We start from the raw sequence: 14,338 nt of genomic DNA, 5'->3' as shown, positions 1-14,338 counted from the left end.
CTTTTCCACCTCTAGCTTCTTTCCTCCACCCTGTTCCAGACAAAGGCCCACCATGCCATAATAGCACTCACTGCCCTGACATCTTAAACCTCTGGGAAGGGGAACACCCATATTCCCCTGCTTATGTGTCAGCTCATGCACAATAAGTGAACCGGGCCCGAGGGCCTCCGTTTGTACTCCTCACTGCAGACAAAGGACACCAAAATGGCTCTTATTTACCTGGAAAGGGGACTTGGAGCCCTCTGCTGATGTTTTACTTGTTTGATTTTTTTGGTATTTGTTAGAGATATCAGTTAAATCATGTGGCCTAATCAGTGACACCACCTCCTTCATTAGCCACAAATGGCTTCTCCCAGCCTGAGTTTAAATGTAATGTAAAATATTTTATCTTGGTTAATAAATAAACCAAACCTTCCATGTGTCTCCCCTGTAGTGAACTGTATCGCAAGAAAATGGGGCGTCAAGCAATCTAAAAACACCTTCTCTATACATACAATAGCTATCCAGCTTTCAGTAGGACATAGAAAACCCTAAAATACTCTTGACATCAGATGATCAGCAATTGAAATAGTAGTTGTGTGTCTGTGTTTGCCAACTTTGTATCAGTGATTATTGTTTGAAAATGTACAGTTATGCCAAAAAACAAACATATCAACAGTCTGTAATTCCTTTATGTAAAAAAGTACAGAAGCTAGTATTGCCCCTTTCAGCAGAAATAACATCTTGTGTTTTACATAACTGTCCATCAGAGGTGATTTCTTACCGGTCTTCCAAGATGTTTGAGGGTTTTGCTGCAACATTTCATCCATCCCTCCATCCATCCATTATCTATACACCGCTTAATCCTCACTAGGGTCGTGGGGGGCTGGAGTCTATCCCAGCCGACTCAGGATGAAGGCAGGAGACACCCTGGACAGGTCACCAGTCTATCACAGGGCTACACTTAGAGACAGACAACCAAACACACTCACATTCACACCTACGGACAATTTAGAATCACCAATTAACCTCAGCATGTTTCTGGACCTTGTGGGAGGAGGCTGCACGGGGAGAACATGCAAACTCCACGCAGAATGTCCTCACCAGGATGCGAACCTGCGATCTTCTTGCTGCGAGGCAACGATGCTAGCCACTGCTCCACCTTGCAGTCCTGCAACATTTTAATGGAATTCAGATCTGGATAGTGTTTTGCTGACTTGGCCATTCAATAAGCCTTTACTCTGAGACATTCCTTGGTGCATTCTTAGTGTGCTGAGGGTCATTAATCTATTAAAAGGCCCACTTCCAATTTAATTTTTGAATAGATGGCCTCACAGCATCTACAAGCGCTCTTTGACACGGTGCAGAATTCATAGTTGATTTAATCACTGCAAGGCACTGAGGCAGCAGAGCAAGCCCCAACACTACCAACAGCACGCTTCACAGTTTGTGTGAGGTTCTTCTCCTAAAGTCTTTTTTGTTCTGCACGAAACATGTCTACTGTTTCTGTGACCAGATAGCGCTCTGTGATTTATCCATCCAGAGCTCATTATTCCAATAGTCCTGCTCTTTGCCTTTGTGCTTATGAGCAAACTGTAGTTTTGCTCTAATTTCTTTTTGGACAGCAAAGACTGGCATTAACATTTTGACACTTACAGTCGCAGATTTACCTGCAGATCCTGTGATAAAAGCCCAGGGTTCTGGGAGGTTTCTTCTTGTATTAGATGCTCCGCTCTTGAGATGAAATTGCGGGGCGGTCAGTCTTGGACAAATTGACAGTTGTCGTAATCTACACCACATACAGTGAAAGAATTTATTTCAAATCATTTGGAGACTGTTTTAAACCCCTTACCAGACTCATAGGCGTGTAAAACTTTTTTTCTGAAGGCACCTAATCTGGAGCTGGATTTCCTGGTTGTTGGATTTAAAGGTGTGATAAATGTTGGGTTTGGCTGAAAATGACCCCAAACTGTTAATTTTATGTGTCATTTGTTTGAGTATACGACTCAGTATACAAACAGGATTAAGGGTTTACTTGCCCGAGCATGTTTAAAGGGGCAGTCACTTCCTCATGATTGTACTGTATGTACATCACTCTGGTTCTGGTTTATACACATGTTGGTTTACTATGTGTGACACAAAAATAACATTTTCATTTGTTCGTTCATACAGATGTATGCTGCTTGATTGGTATCCATGAACCTGTCCCATGTGGCATTCATATGGCATGAATATAACAAAAAACATCCAACATTCCTTATTTTGAAGGCCAATTCCACTAAATAACTAAAGTTTTCATTAGATCCTGACACCATTTCAATCAGTTACATGTTGGAGCTGCCTGTCAGGCCTGTGCACACGATATGACACACAGTAAATAAACACCTGGCAGCAGCTACTGGACTGATAAGACAGGTTTATGATCTCCATTTACAGGTCGGAGATCTTTGACCATTTTATGGCCTGTCGTAAAGATTAAATTATCTAGTCATTTGGACCTGTACAATTGTTTACTTTGATAATATTTGACATTTAGACTGTGTGTTGCTTATCAGTGGGCTGCAAGGTGGGGAAGTGGTTAGCACCATTGCCTCGCAGCAAGAGGGTCGCCGGTTCGCGTCCCGGTGAGAACACCTGGGATCTTTCTGTATTGAGTTTGCATGTTCTCTCCGGGTTCTCCGGCTTCCTCCCACAAGTCCAAAAACATGTTGAGGTTAATTGATGATTCTAAAATTGTCCGTAGGTGTGAATGTGAGTGTGCTTGGTTGTCTGTCTCTAAGTGTAGCCCTGTGATAGACTGGTGTCCTGTCCACGGTGTCTCCTGCCTTCGCCCTAAGTCAGCTGGGATAGACTCCAGCCCCCCACGACTCTAGTGAGGATTAAGCGGTGTGTAGATAATGGATGGATGGATGTTTTGGTTTGATTTGGAGCATGCCCAGTCTCAGTGACATTATTACAGAGCTCTCTCACAGCAGACATTCTGACTTGTTCCAACAGGTAAAGCCCTGTCATTAGCAGTGTCTCTGTTACAGCTCAGTGTTTAGGAACGGCTCACGAAAAGAAATGTTAGCACTGAACCACTTTGTTGACTTTAACTGTGTCCAACATCCTCCCTCCAGACTAATTCTGAGCAGAGTTGAAGTATGTATTTTAAATTTCCATTGAGAAAAAGTTCATTAATGTCACTAACAACAATCATTAAGTCTTTTATTCTCTGCTAGCAGGAAGAAAAAACATACTTTTAAACATATTTCTGACAACTAAATAAGTACACTGAGGACTGGTGTAAAGTGTGTACTAGTGGTAACAGTGTACACCGTTGATTTGGGACACAGCAGCTTCTCAGCTACAGCCTCAGCACAGCAATTATTAAGGTTAGTAGTTAGAACTGTGTTTGATAAGTAGAAGAAACAGGAGACTTTGTTAAAACATCTGAAAGCCACTTTTTTCAATTTTGGTTTAAAGTGAAAATGTGTTCTATACACAAGAGGGATCTTAAAACTGTGTTTAATATAAATATTGGAAATGTGTTACTTTGTGTTAATAGACAAAGGAATCAGCTACATGTTGATATAAGATTTGAAAGTGTGATGAGTGATGGTAGCTGAATAAAATCATATCATCAAAAAAGTTGGATCACAAGAGAGCAAGGTTTGGTGGGTACATATACAGTCGTCCTCAAATGTATTCATACTGTACCCTTCCATTAAAGAAAAGGCAGAAGTCATAATAGTCACTCAATAACTAGAAACTGAACAAACATAGTAATAAAAAAATGTTCTCAATTACAATTTAGTGAAATAAGACGTTGCTTTTGAATCGTGGTTGAAAAGAATAATTTAAAAAATAAAATAAAATAAAATCAGAGCACTTTGCTGATGAGCAGTGAAATCCAAATACCTGTCAGCAGGTGCAGAGGTCTGATTGAGAGTTAAAGAAAACACTGGACTGCAGTGATTGGCTCAAAGAGTTGTTCAACAAAATGTTAGTTTACGGGTCCCATCATGCTTGTTTGCTTTTTTTTGTTTAAAATATTTCTGCTGAACCACAACTCAAAAGCAATGTCATGATTTTCATTACATTTTTATTTATTATTACTTTTGTCAGCTGTTTGATTCCTTCTTTCATGGGAGGGTATGAGTACATTTGAGGACGATTGTATGCACGTATTAATTACACTTGTTGCCGTCTTTCTTTTATGTAAACTGTGGTTAGCCTACTTGCTGGTCATTGCATTGGTATAACAGGTAAAAGTTTGCCAAAGTGTCACGATTTTCATGATTTTTTCCCCTGACATGCTCATCTTGTCAGGCAAAAATGAATGAAAATTAAACATTTCACATTTCAAAACCTTGAATTATACGTAATAATAAATTTCAAATTTGCTAGATTGATCACAGTCGAAACCTGTTACTTACTTTACCTGTTACACACAGAAATAATGCTGTTGTTAATTTGTTTGTTTCACATATAGATCTACACATAACTACACACAGCGAGCTGGCCATTTTAGACACATTTTACTGTATTTTTGTTTGAAATTTGAAAATGTAGTTGTTCTAAATACAGATTTTTTTGTAATTTACAAACATTTCTTGTCATGAACTCCCTGAGAGCAGAACGGGTGGACACAGTGGCGCAACACAGAAATGGTTCAGGCAAAAGACAGGTTTATTAATAGGCAGAGGTTGGTAACAGGTGGTCAATCCAAACAGGCAGAGGTATCCAAAAACGGCAGGCAAAAGACAAGGTCGAAAGCAGAAAAACAAGGTCGTAACAAGGCAGACTATGACTATGACCATGATAACGCTGGTACGAAGACTGTGAGACACTCAAGGTAATATACATAAGGTAATGAGGGGAGATGGGAAACAGGTGAGGAAGAGCCATCGGGGAGCAGGTGTGACGAGACGAGTGCAGGAAGTAAATCTAGGACGGAGCCAACCGGTTAGTGACGTCAAAATAAAACAGGAAAGACAAGACATAAAATGTGCAGACATTAACAGAAACTTGACAGACGTGACATTTCTAAACTTTAAAAATGTTCTCCTAAGTGTGACAATGGTGCAAACATTTTAACATCGAGCCAAAGTGATGGAGCTGGTTGGCAAAAATGGGGAACATGGCTTTTATCACGAATCATCTCCATTTAGAAAACCTTTGTGTACATTAAAATACACCGTTGCCAATAAAGTTGGAGTAATTGTTGTTTTCAGACACATTCCTCTTTTTATTGCTATTCATACACACCAGTAATCCCTCCTCACCTGGTGCTATGATCACATACTGAGTCCCAGTTACCAGGTGAAGCCAATTCTGACTTCAGGATCTGACTGAAGAGTGGAACATCCTGCCCACTGACACCATCAACAAGCTGGTGGACAGAATGCCACGATGTCTTAACACATTGATCCATGTCAGGGGCGGCCAGACTCAATATTAGTGCATTTGAAAGAGTAATATTGGACATTCTTATACATGAAATTCCCTGAATATGTGTTTCCTGTTGCCTGAATACACAGTTTGCAAAAGTTAATTGTGGTTTAATTTTCACTGTCATATGTATTGTATGTATATTGTGATATCAATAAAGTTTTGAGAAGATACGCACTTTATCTATCAAGAATAAATCGCATTGTCACAATCATTTCATGAGTGGAGGTAAAAATATATCTATATTATTTCAACTTTATGGCCAACAGTGTACAGTGTGGAAGTTTAGCCTTTTGTTCTGCTGGTTAGAAAATGTTATCATAAAGTATGGCACAGTTTTATGGCTGAGAGGGAAAAGTATGCCAACTAGCCTCAGTCTCCCCGAATCTTTGTAAACTGTTGTTTTGTATTCATGCAGTGTCTATTGAGAAGAAAGAAGAAGAAGAAGAAGAAGAAGAAGCCTCATTATCCTGACTGTTTACGCAGGATTCCAAGTGGTTCATAAACAGATACAAACAAAGAGTTTCTAGCACTTTGAAATTACTACACAGAGTTTTAAATAACAGACTGTAGTGTCTGATGGCAGATCTCCATTCACCTGTTTTAGTTCAGTGTTTCTCCTGGTATTGTACACGCTGATTACTGCTTACACCTGAATAGATAACAGCTATTGTCACTTTTTTGCCACCTGTCCTTCTGTTATGACAAATCTGAATGTCTGCTTGGAAAAGGATCAACTCCCATTATGCCTGAGCTGGAGTCACAGCCAGGAGGAAGAATGTAACTATGCCTGGTTTGCATCTCGGTTAGGATGCCGTGGATCTTTGTCTGGAGTTTGCATGTTCTTCCTGTGCAGCGTGGGTTCTCTCAGGGTTCCTCCCACACAGTCCAAAAACATGCTGAGGTTAATTGGTGATTCTAAATTGACTGTAGGAATGTGAGTGGGCTTGCCTTTGCCCTGAATCGGCTGGGATAGACTCCCTTGGTACCAAAACCAAACGCTGAATGAAAACCAAAAGTATCTAGTCCTGTTGCTCACTTGGGCCTCTGTTCTACCTTCCACCTCCCTCCACAAGCTTTGTGCCTCGTTAATTTGGAAGCAACAAGGCTACCTTTTAGGAAGACAGCAGGTTTCTTAAAAAAAAAAAAGAATGACAATGCAGTTCAGTATTTTAGGTGGGTCACTTTTGGGACACCAGTCTTGTCCCTGAGTTGGGCGACTGTTGGGTTCTTGGTAACCTCCCTATCTAAGGCCTTTTTGGCTCAGGTACTCAGTTTTCCTGGACGGCAAACCCTAAGGTGATCCTGGTGACTTCCAACTTCTTCAGTTTCAGTTATTGAGGCCATCGTACTCCTGGGAACACTCAAAGCTTTAGAAATGTTTTTGCACCATCATCATGTTCTATGATTCAGTGCGGTTTTATTGTGGAGGTCTATGGACAGTTTCTTGGATATCATGACTTGGTTTTTGTCATGACATGCAGGATACAATGTGGAACCATAAACAAACAGGTATCTTGCACTGCATTGTTCTGTGTCAGGATGTCTTTAATTAGAGTTTAATTTAAAATAGTATAAGAAACAGTGCTTTGGTTTGTAGAGAGTCAGCTGATAAGGGAAAATGCACAAGTATGTAAAAAATTAGGAATCTGAATACTGTCTTAAGCAGTTGACACACTCCATCCAACAGGGCGTTGTAGTATCGCCCACATGCCTCTTTAGAGTCAAGTGCAAACACAAACAATAATGAGGTGGGCAGACATACATACACAAACCCACTGTCCACCCTAGGAAACACTGTCCTGGAACATTTGTCATTTGTGGATGAACTAGAGAGGAAAGAGGTGCAAGTCACACATGTAACCACAAAATCCATCCATCCATTATCTATACACCACTTAATCCTCACTAGGGTCACGGGGGGGCTGGAGTCTATCCCAGCTGACTCAGGGTGAAGACAGGGGACACCCTGGACAGGTCGCCAGTCTATCACAGGGCCACACTTAGAGACAGACAACCAAGCACACTCACATTCACACCTACAGACAATTTAGAATCACCAATTAACCTCAACATGTTTTTGGACTGTGGGAGGAAGCCGGAGAACCCAGAGAGAACCCAGGTGTTCTCATCGGGACGTGAACCGGCGACCTTCTTGCTGTGAGGCAACTGTGCTAACCACAGCACCACCTTGCACAGAATCTTTGTGAGCTCTTTAGCTAGTAAAAGAAATACGTAAAATAGTTTTTGACGTTTCAGCACGACTAAAGCGTATCCTTCTGAAGACATGTGCCTTGTTTCACCTGAATCACTTCTGGCCTTAAGATTTGCTAATCAGTGAGATGAGTGTGAATAAAAGAAAACAACTAATGCATGAATCAACATGTTTCAGTGAACCATCATATGCCCTGTCACCACAACTTTTCTCAACAAATTCTAGCAACAGCCCTGTCATAATGTAACATCATGTGGACGTACGTCTCAAATTATCACACGCAACAGCAGTTGTGAAGTAAACTCTTATGTTTGTTCGTTTAACATTTTTACTGTAGGATTGTGAGCGGCGCTTTTATTCCAGACTCAGAGTAAAGAGCATAAAAAAGACGAACAAATATCTACAATGTTTAATGTTAAATGTCCACATCTGCACACAGATTTAAATACTCGTTTCATTGCCCTGACTTGTGATAGACTGTACTGAAGTATCCTTAAAGGAACAGTTAGACATTTCTTGAACTGTGCTTTCTTGCCCAGAGTTATATGAGAAGATCGATACTACTCTCATGTTTATTCTGTCAAAAAGTAAAAAGAATCCACCTACTAGCAGTTATGAAGCTTAAGTTCAAAAGGAAGATCAGCTCACTCACTTTCTGTCTCCATTCCTCTGCTGCTCTATTCTCTTCATCAAGTTGGTTTTTCCAAATCACTTCAATTTCAACGTCACACCTGTCGTCCAATGATCTGCCTGCGTTCTCCAAGCCAATCAGCCCCTAGACCTCTTTATTTAACTCTAATTCAGTCACTCTCCCCCCCAGACTGCTGAACATGAATCCCTCCTCCTCCCATCTCCACTTCAGCGTTTAGACTCTGGGGGCTCCTGTCCTCTTCCAATACCTTCATCTGGGACTCCACTCTTTGATGTCTGACTGCCAAAAGACTTTACTTTAGGTTTTTGCCTCCATATAATCTCTTATTATTGAACTAAAGCATATCCTAATTGGTTGTCATTTAATGCTGATAGAAATGGTTGTGGTTTTGTTGGAGGTATGTGCCAGAATATTGACCTCTTACAGTTAGAGAGGGTCCATCCATCATCTATACACCGCTCAATCCTCACTAGGATCATGGGGGGCTGGAGTCTATCCCAGCTGACTTAGGGCGAAAGGGGACACCCTAGACAGGTTGCCAGTCTGTCGCAGGGCCACGTTACAGAGGGTGCATGTCCCAAAATGTTAATATGTTCAACTTATAATGGAATCTTTCCTGATGTCTAAAGTGGCAAATGGCCAATAATTGTCAGTTTTAAAACTGTGTTTCATGACTTAAAGAGTCAATTATTGTGGTTTGAATCCATTTACTCATGAGGATTTAGGTAGAAAAGCTAACCAGGTAAACTGCAAGTAACAGGAATAATATCGCCATTATGTGTTACATGTTGCTGCAAAATCAAACATTCCAGTAAAACATTTCTGGCACATTACGCTTCCTTAGTAGCTATATATGCAAACTAGGGCGCAGCCGCCATTCCTCTGGTGCACTGCAGGGTGTTTCCCCTGTTGGCAAGGACTCATTCTTGATGATTTTGTACCAACACTTTCGGTGAAATAAGCACTTTTAAAGCTCCCTGAGTTCAATCTATGCTCAGTTTTGATTATAGATTGACGTCAGCTAATGAGTAAAGCTGAAGGAAGAGTATTTCTCAGATGGATGAGACCTGAGGCGGTGACTCAGCTGTGTCATGCAGCAGAGCGTGACTCACACACCTGAGAAATATTTTCCCAACCTCTGGTTTCTGTCATCTCAGATACCTGCTCGGACAGTCGGTGATGTCATCGTGTCACAATGTTTCTCAGGTTATAATAAACAAGATGTACTTATACACTGTGCATGTTGTGCACATATTGGAGTGTTTTGAACAAAAGCACACAAGGAAAAGGTTTCGATGTGATAAAACTCGCTGTGGGACCTACAGTAATATATCTAAAGGGTATTTTACAACGGTACAATATTAACTATATACTGGAAACAAACACTATTACAATACCAGTGACTATACACTCTCTACAGTGATATATTTATTAAATGTTTATTTGGGAACTGAGTCCATACGCCAAAATATTTACAACCAAAGTTAATTTGCAAAGTCTGTCCCTAGGTGGGGCTGTAAAATACATAAACTCAAGCACAGAAGGGTCAGCACAAAACACAAACTTAACAATAAATGCATCTATTAAAAACACAAAACTCACAGCTCAATCAGGAAATACAGACACAACAATGCAAGACACAAACTATATGAGATGGAGTGAAGCACCATAAGACAAGTGTGTGACAACAGGACTGATCTCTCTTTAGAAACTGTGTCATTTTGGGTTTCAAATGATCTCAGACCAGATCCAGTTTAAGTTCTGCAAGTTAAGGAGTTCCACATGTTGATCCCACAAACAGAAAAAGCTGTTTGTCCAAATAAGAATTTACATAAGGGCACGAGACAATTCCAGACCTCATGTCACTGAAACTCAGGGAGGAGCCGCCGAGCCACAGAGCAGCCAGGAGCCTGATCATATAGATGTTAACTGATGAGCTTAAGCAAATTAACACAATAAATATAACTCAACATATATGTTCTAAAAGCAGTTATTGGCACTGTATTTTATGGATAGTAGTTGTTTGGTTTGTATTTATTGCTTTACATGCTGTAGCTTCAGCCTACAACTTTTACAGACTACTTTTATTGTATATTAGGAATCTGTTGTATAAGTTTACTGTTACATTTATTGGTTATCTTTGTTTTGTTTTCTTCTAATTTGTCTTTTAACATATCTGACATACAAACAATAAATAAACAAACAAAAAAACAAACAGTATGTGATGGCTAACATTCCTAAAGAACATTACATTGGTACAACAGAGCATATGACGGACTTTAAATATTAAAAGCAGCAATAAACTGTGATAAGGAACATCTTGCAGTGTCACACTATCATAGTTGACCTTCAAGTAGAACTATAGAATAAGACACAGTTTGACAATACGAAGGAATATAGAATTGATTTGAAGGTTCTTTTATATGTTTATAAAGCCACGGATGGTTTGGTATCTGGTTAGCTTGGTTTTTGTTAATGATCCTACTATTATTATTTTTTAAACATGAACTTTTTTCCCTTTTTTTTTTTTTTTTACAAATTGATCTTACAAGTTTTTATAATGTATTGTCTTGTTTTCTACTAGTCTTCTGACAGTTTTATATTTATTTTAATTTTCTTCTAGGAATTGATTTTACAAGTCCAACCCTGTTTTGCCTTGTTTCCAACAATTTTATATTTTCATTAATTTTATTAAAAGATAGTTTGTACAAATTTTAACTGGATTTCTGTCTTGTTCCACCCCCCACCACTATGTGATATTTATTTTTATTTTATTTAACAAACTTGGTTCCGGAGTTCTCTTGGCTGTATTTCTTTATGTACATATTTTGCTGCTGCCTGTCTTATAACGCTCAATTTCGTTTCAAAATGTTCTATCCTCCTGCATATACTTGATCTGAGGAATATGTCTTTTGAAAATGAGCCACTGTTGTACTGTAGCTGAGATTTATTTTATTTATTTTTTATTTTTACATTAGTGTCTATTTGAGCCAATACTATGCCAGCTATGTAGATACTTTGCAGAACTGAAACAAGCAAATATGTCAACAGAGACTGAAACGCAGACCGACAGAGCAAATATGGTCACACCGGAAAAAGGTGCGTTTGGCTCCGCCCCCTCCCCTCGTCACCCCCCCTATGCAAATTGAACTGACGTCATGAGACAACCTGTTTTATAAAAGTACCTGCTAACTCCTCTCTTGTCAGTTGGACATCGATTATCAGAGCCGATATCATCAATAATCAGCTCTGCTCAGGGACACAACTTTTACTCGTCGTGCTCGCGCTCGTTTCAGTGCTTACCTTTGTGTGCGCGCGCCTCAAACAGGTTTGACCAGGACACACCTGAAGAAGAAGAAGAAGAAGAAGGACTCAGTGAGCACTCCATCTTTGACCTCTGCGGACGACGGACGGATAGAAAGCGGACAAAGGAGACGTTTTTCTTCATTAATTCCTTCGAGGGTTTTTACTAATTTCATCATGAAACTGTGGATTCTTGTGGTCCTCGCTGCCTTCGCGGTGGGAGCATCTGTTGAGGCCTGTAAGTAGTTTGAACTGTTAATTCTTTATTAAAAACGCAGTTTCGTGTGTCACTAAGAATTCCTGATGTTCACACCTGTTTACAAGCACTTCCGTTCCAGCAGAAGTGGACGTACTTGAATGCGTCATGCGTGATTTTGTAGTTTTTGTAGTTTTATTGTTGATAAAATGACTTTATTAACCTCGAGAAATGGATAAAGTAGCTTTAGCAGCTGTGTTAGTGTGTGTGTGTTAACCACAGCTAGGTGTGTTGTTGGGTGGGGGTGGGGAGGACTTGTCCCGCTCTTTGGGGACGTGTGTGTTTGGAGAAACCAACGCCCAGGTGTTCGGTAAACCTGCCAGTCTACCTGCTGGACTGGGCCCCTTTTGTTCATAGAGCTGTAAACCCAACAACACAATAAATCCTTTATGAAACGGGATCACACCAGCCTGTCCATGTCTTTTGCAAATGTTTTTCTGATGAAATTCTACTGGAAGGCCTTTTATGTGATACGCTGTTAACATCAAGCCTTCACAGCGCAGTGATGTTGAAGTGATGAGGAGTTTTATTGTGACTGACCAACTCTGTCTCTGCTTAGGTACGTGTGACACTATGAAGTGGGCCACCTGTGAGGGTACGAAGCCGTCCTGTGCATGCACCCTTCTGGTGGGCAGTAATGTCAAACAGGCTGTGGACTGCTCAAAATGTAAGTACAAGATGTCAGCTGTGAACGAGCCACTTGATTTTCTTTCAATGAAGAGTAGTTTAACTCATGATGCGTCTTTTGTTTCTCCCTCAGTGATCCCCAAGTGCTTCCTGATGAAAGCTGAGATGTACAGAGCCATGAAAGGCCTGAGCACTCGCACGGGAGGAAAGCCAGTCGAGGCGGCCTTTGTGGACAACGACGGCATCTACGACCCCGAGTGTGAGAACGACGGCAAATTCAAGGCCAAGCAGTGCAACAACACCGAGGAGTGCTGGTGTGTCAACAGCGCTGGCGTTCGCCGTACTGACAAGGGAGACAAGAACATCAAGTGTGACGAGCTGGTGGAGACCTAGTGAGTACTTTTGCCGATGTGTCGCACTGACATTAGGGTGAATAGTTTACACGTTCAACGCTGATTTATCTCATTTCTTTTGTTTCCAGCTGGGTCCGTCTTCAGCTGAAACACAAACCAGTGACAGGTTCAGTGGATGAAACCAAACTGAAGACGTAAGTATATCTTAACAGCCTTATGCTAAAAAAACTGAATAATAACACAACCATGTTTTAATAATTGTACTTTTGTGCCCTAACAACAGTGCCATTGCGGATGCCATTAATAAGCGTTACGATAACTTTGACAAGACCATGGTGGACAACGTTGAGGTGAGTTAAAATCCAGTCCAAGGGGAAAAACATGCAGTTTTGTCACATAAAAATGTAAACGCATAAAAATATGTTTGCGGTAAGCATCGCAAAAACACACCACTAACAAAATCTGTCATTCTGCAGTACGACGCTGATGCTCGTCTGGTTGTGGTGGATGTGAAGAAGCCAAAGGAGGAACGCAAGACTGACCTGGGCAAAATGGCCTACTACATGGAGAAAGATGTATGTTCAAGACATTTGTTGTTTTTAGTGCATACACAATAAAAGACAGTGAGGCCCTTTGACTGACCCTGTCATTTCCCCCTCCCTGCAGGTGAAAGTGCTGCCTCTGTTCAATAACCAGGAGAGGTTTGAGCCCACCGTGGGCACCCAGAAGCTGGAGATGGAGAACATCCTGGTGTACTATGTGGATGAGAAGAACCCAACTTTCACCATGAAGAACCTGTCTGGTGGCATCATCGCCGTCATCGTGGTGGTGGTGCTGGCCGTGCTTGCTGGCCTGCTGGTCCTGGTAAGTTCGTGTCTCTTGGGTTTAAATATCATGTAGATATCTCGTCAATCAGTTCTAATTTCCTTTTTTTTTGTGTGTGTGTAGTTCTTTGCCAGAAAGCGACAGCGGTACAACAAAACCCCGGTGAGATGACTTTCCTATAACTTCATGTATGAGTTCATGTATGTAGAAGTAAATTGTTGCACCAGAGAACGGCTGTTAAATAACCTTTTTTTTTGTTTGTTTCTTAAAATGCAGCAAAGAGAGATGGACAACATGTAAACCAGGAGTCTGAAGATTCAGCTTGTACATCACCGTTTTGGATGAACGTTTTTGCAGTGGGAGTGCCATTTTTTTTGTCTTTATACTTGAGGAATACACGTTTTAAAGATCAACTTGCTTCTTCCTTTTTTTTTTTGGATGTTGTTATTGGCACTACTGGAACCGCCATTTATTTATAAATTGTGTAAATTCGTAACACATCATCCAATCGATACGCCACGAAGAACTGTGCTTTTTAAAGTGTGCCTGACACGTGCCGCATTTTAATGTTAGTACCTGTTGAATGGTTTAAATTCAAAGCTAGGTTGTACAGTTTCTTACTTACTCATGTGTTTGTTGGATTGTTTTTAATAAAATATGTTTTCAAAGACTTTCTGTGTGGAGCAGGGTTTTTT

General features: G+C 40.5%; 1 protein-coding gene across 1 annotated transcript; it reads left to right on the top strand.

Moving 5' to 3' along the window:
• Positions 1 to 11,481: 11,481 nt before the first annotated feature.
• epcam (epithelial cell adhesion molecule) lies at positions 11,482 to 14,314 on the top strand. Its single transcript, XM_008276528.1, has 9 exons — positions 11,482 to 11,820; positions 12,398 to 12,505; positions 12,599 to 12,857; positions 12,947 to 13,012; positions 13,102 to 13,168; positions 13,295 to 13,393; positions 13,485 to 13,682; positions 13,767 to 13,805; positions 13,920 to 14,314. Exons 1-9 carry the CDS (start codon positions 11,760 to 11,762, stop codon positions 13,941 to 13,943), a joined length of 921 nt encoding a protein of 306 aa, XP_008274750.1. The 5' UTR covers positions 11,482 to 11,759; the 3' UTR covers positions 13,944 to 14,314.
• The last annotated feature ends 24 nt before the right edge of the window (positions 14,315 to 14,338 follow it).

The sequence above is a fragment of the Stegastes partitus genome, unplaced genomic scaffold (assembly GCF_000690725.1).
Source record: "Stegastes partitus isolate 25-593 unplaced genomic scaffold, Stegastes_partitus-1.0.2 Scaffold75, whole genome shotgun sequence".
NCBI lineage: Eukaryota > Metazoa > Chordata > Actinopteri > Pomacentridae > Stegastes > Stegastes partitus.
Note: the sequence above shows the minus strand (reverse complement) of the source record. Positions and strands in the feature narration are given on the sequence as shown.

Coding starts and splice junctions, on each gene's coding strand:
- epcam (XM_008276528.1), top strand. CDS start 11,760: ATGAAACTGTGGATTCTTGTGGTCCTCGCTGCCTTCGCGGTGGGAGCA. Junction 11,821..12,397: donor GGGAGCATCTGTTGAGGCCT/GTAAGTAGTTTG, acceptor GTCTCTGCTTAG/GTACGTGTGACACTATGAAG. Junction 13,169..13,294: donor CCATGGTGGACAACGTTGAG/GTGAGTTAAAAT, acceptor GTCATTCTGCAG/TACGACGCTGATGCTCGTCT.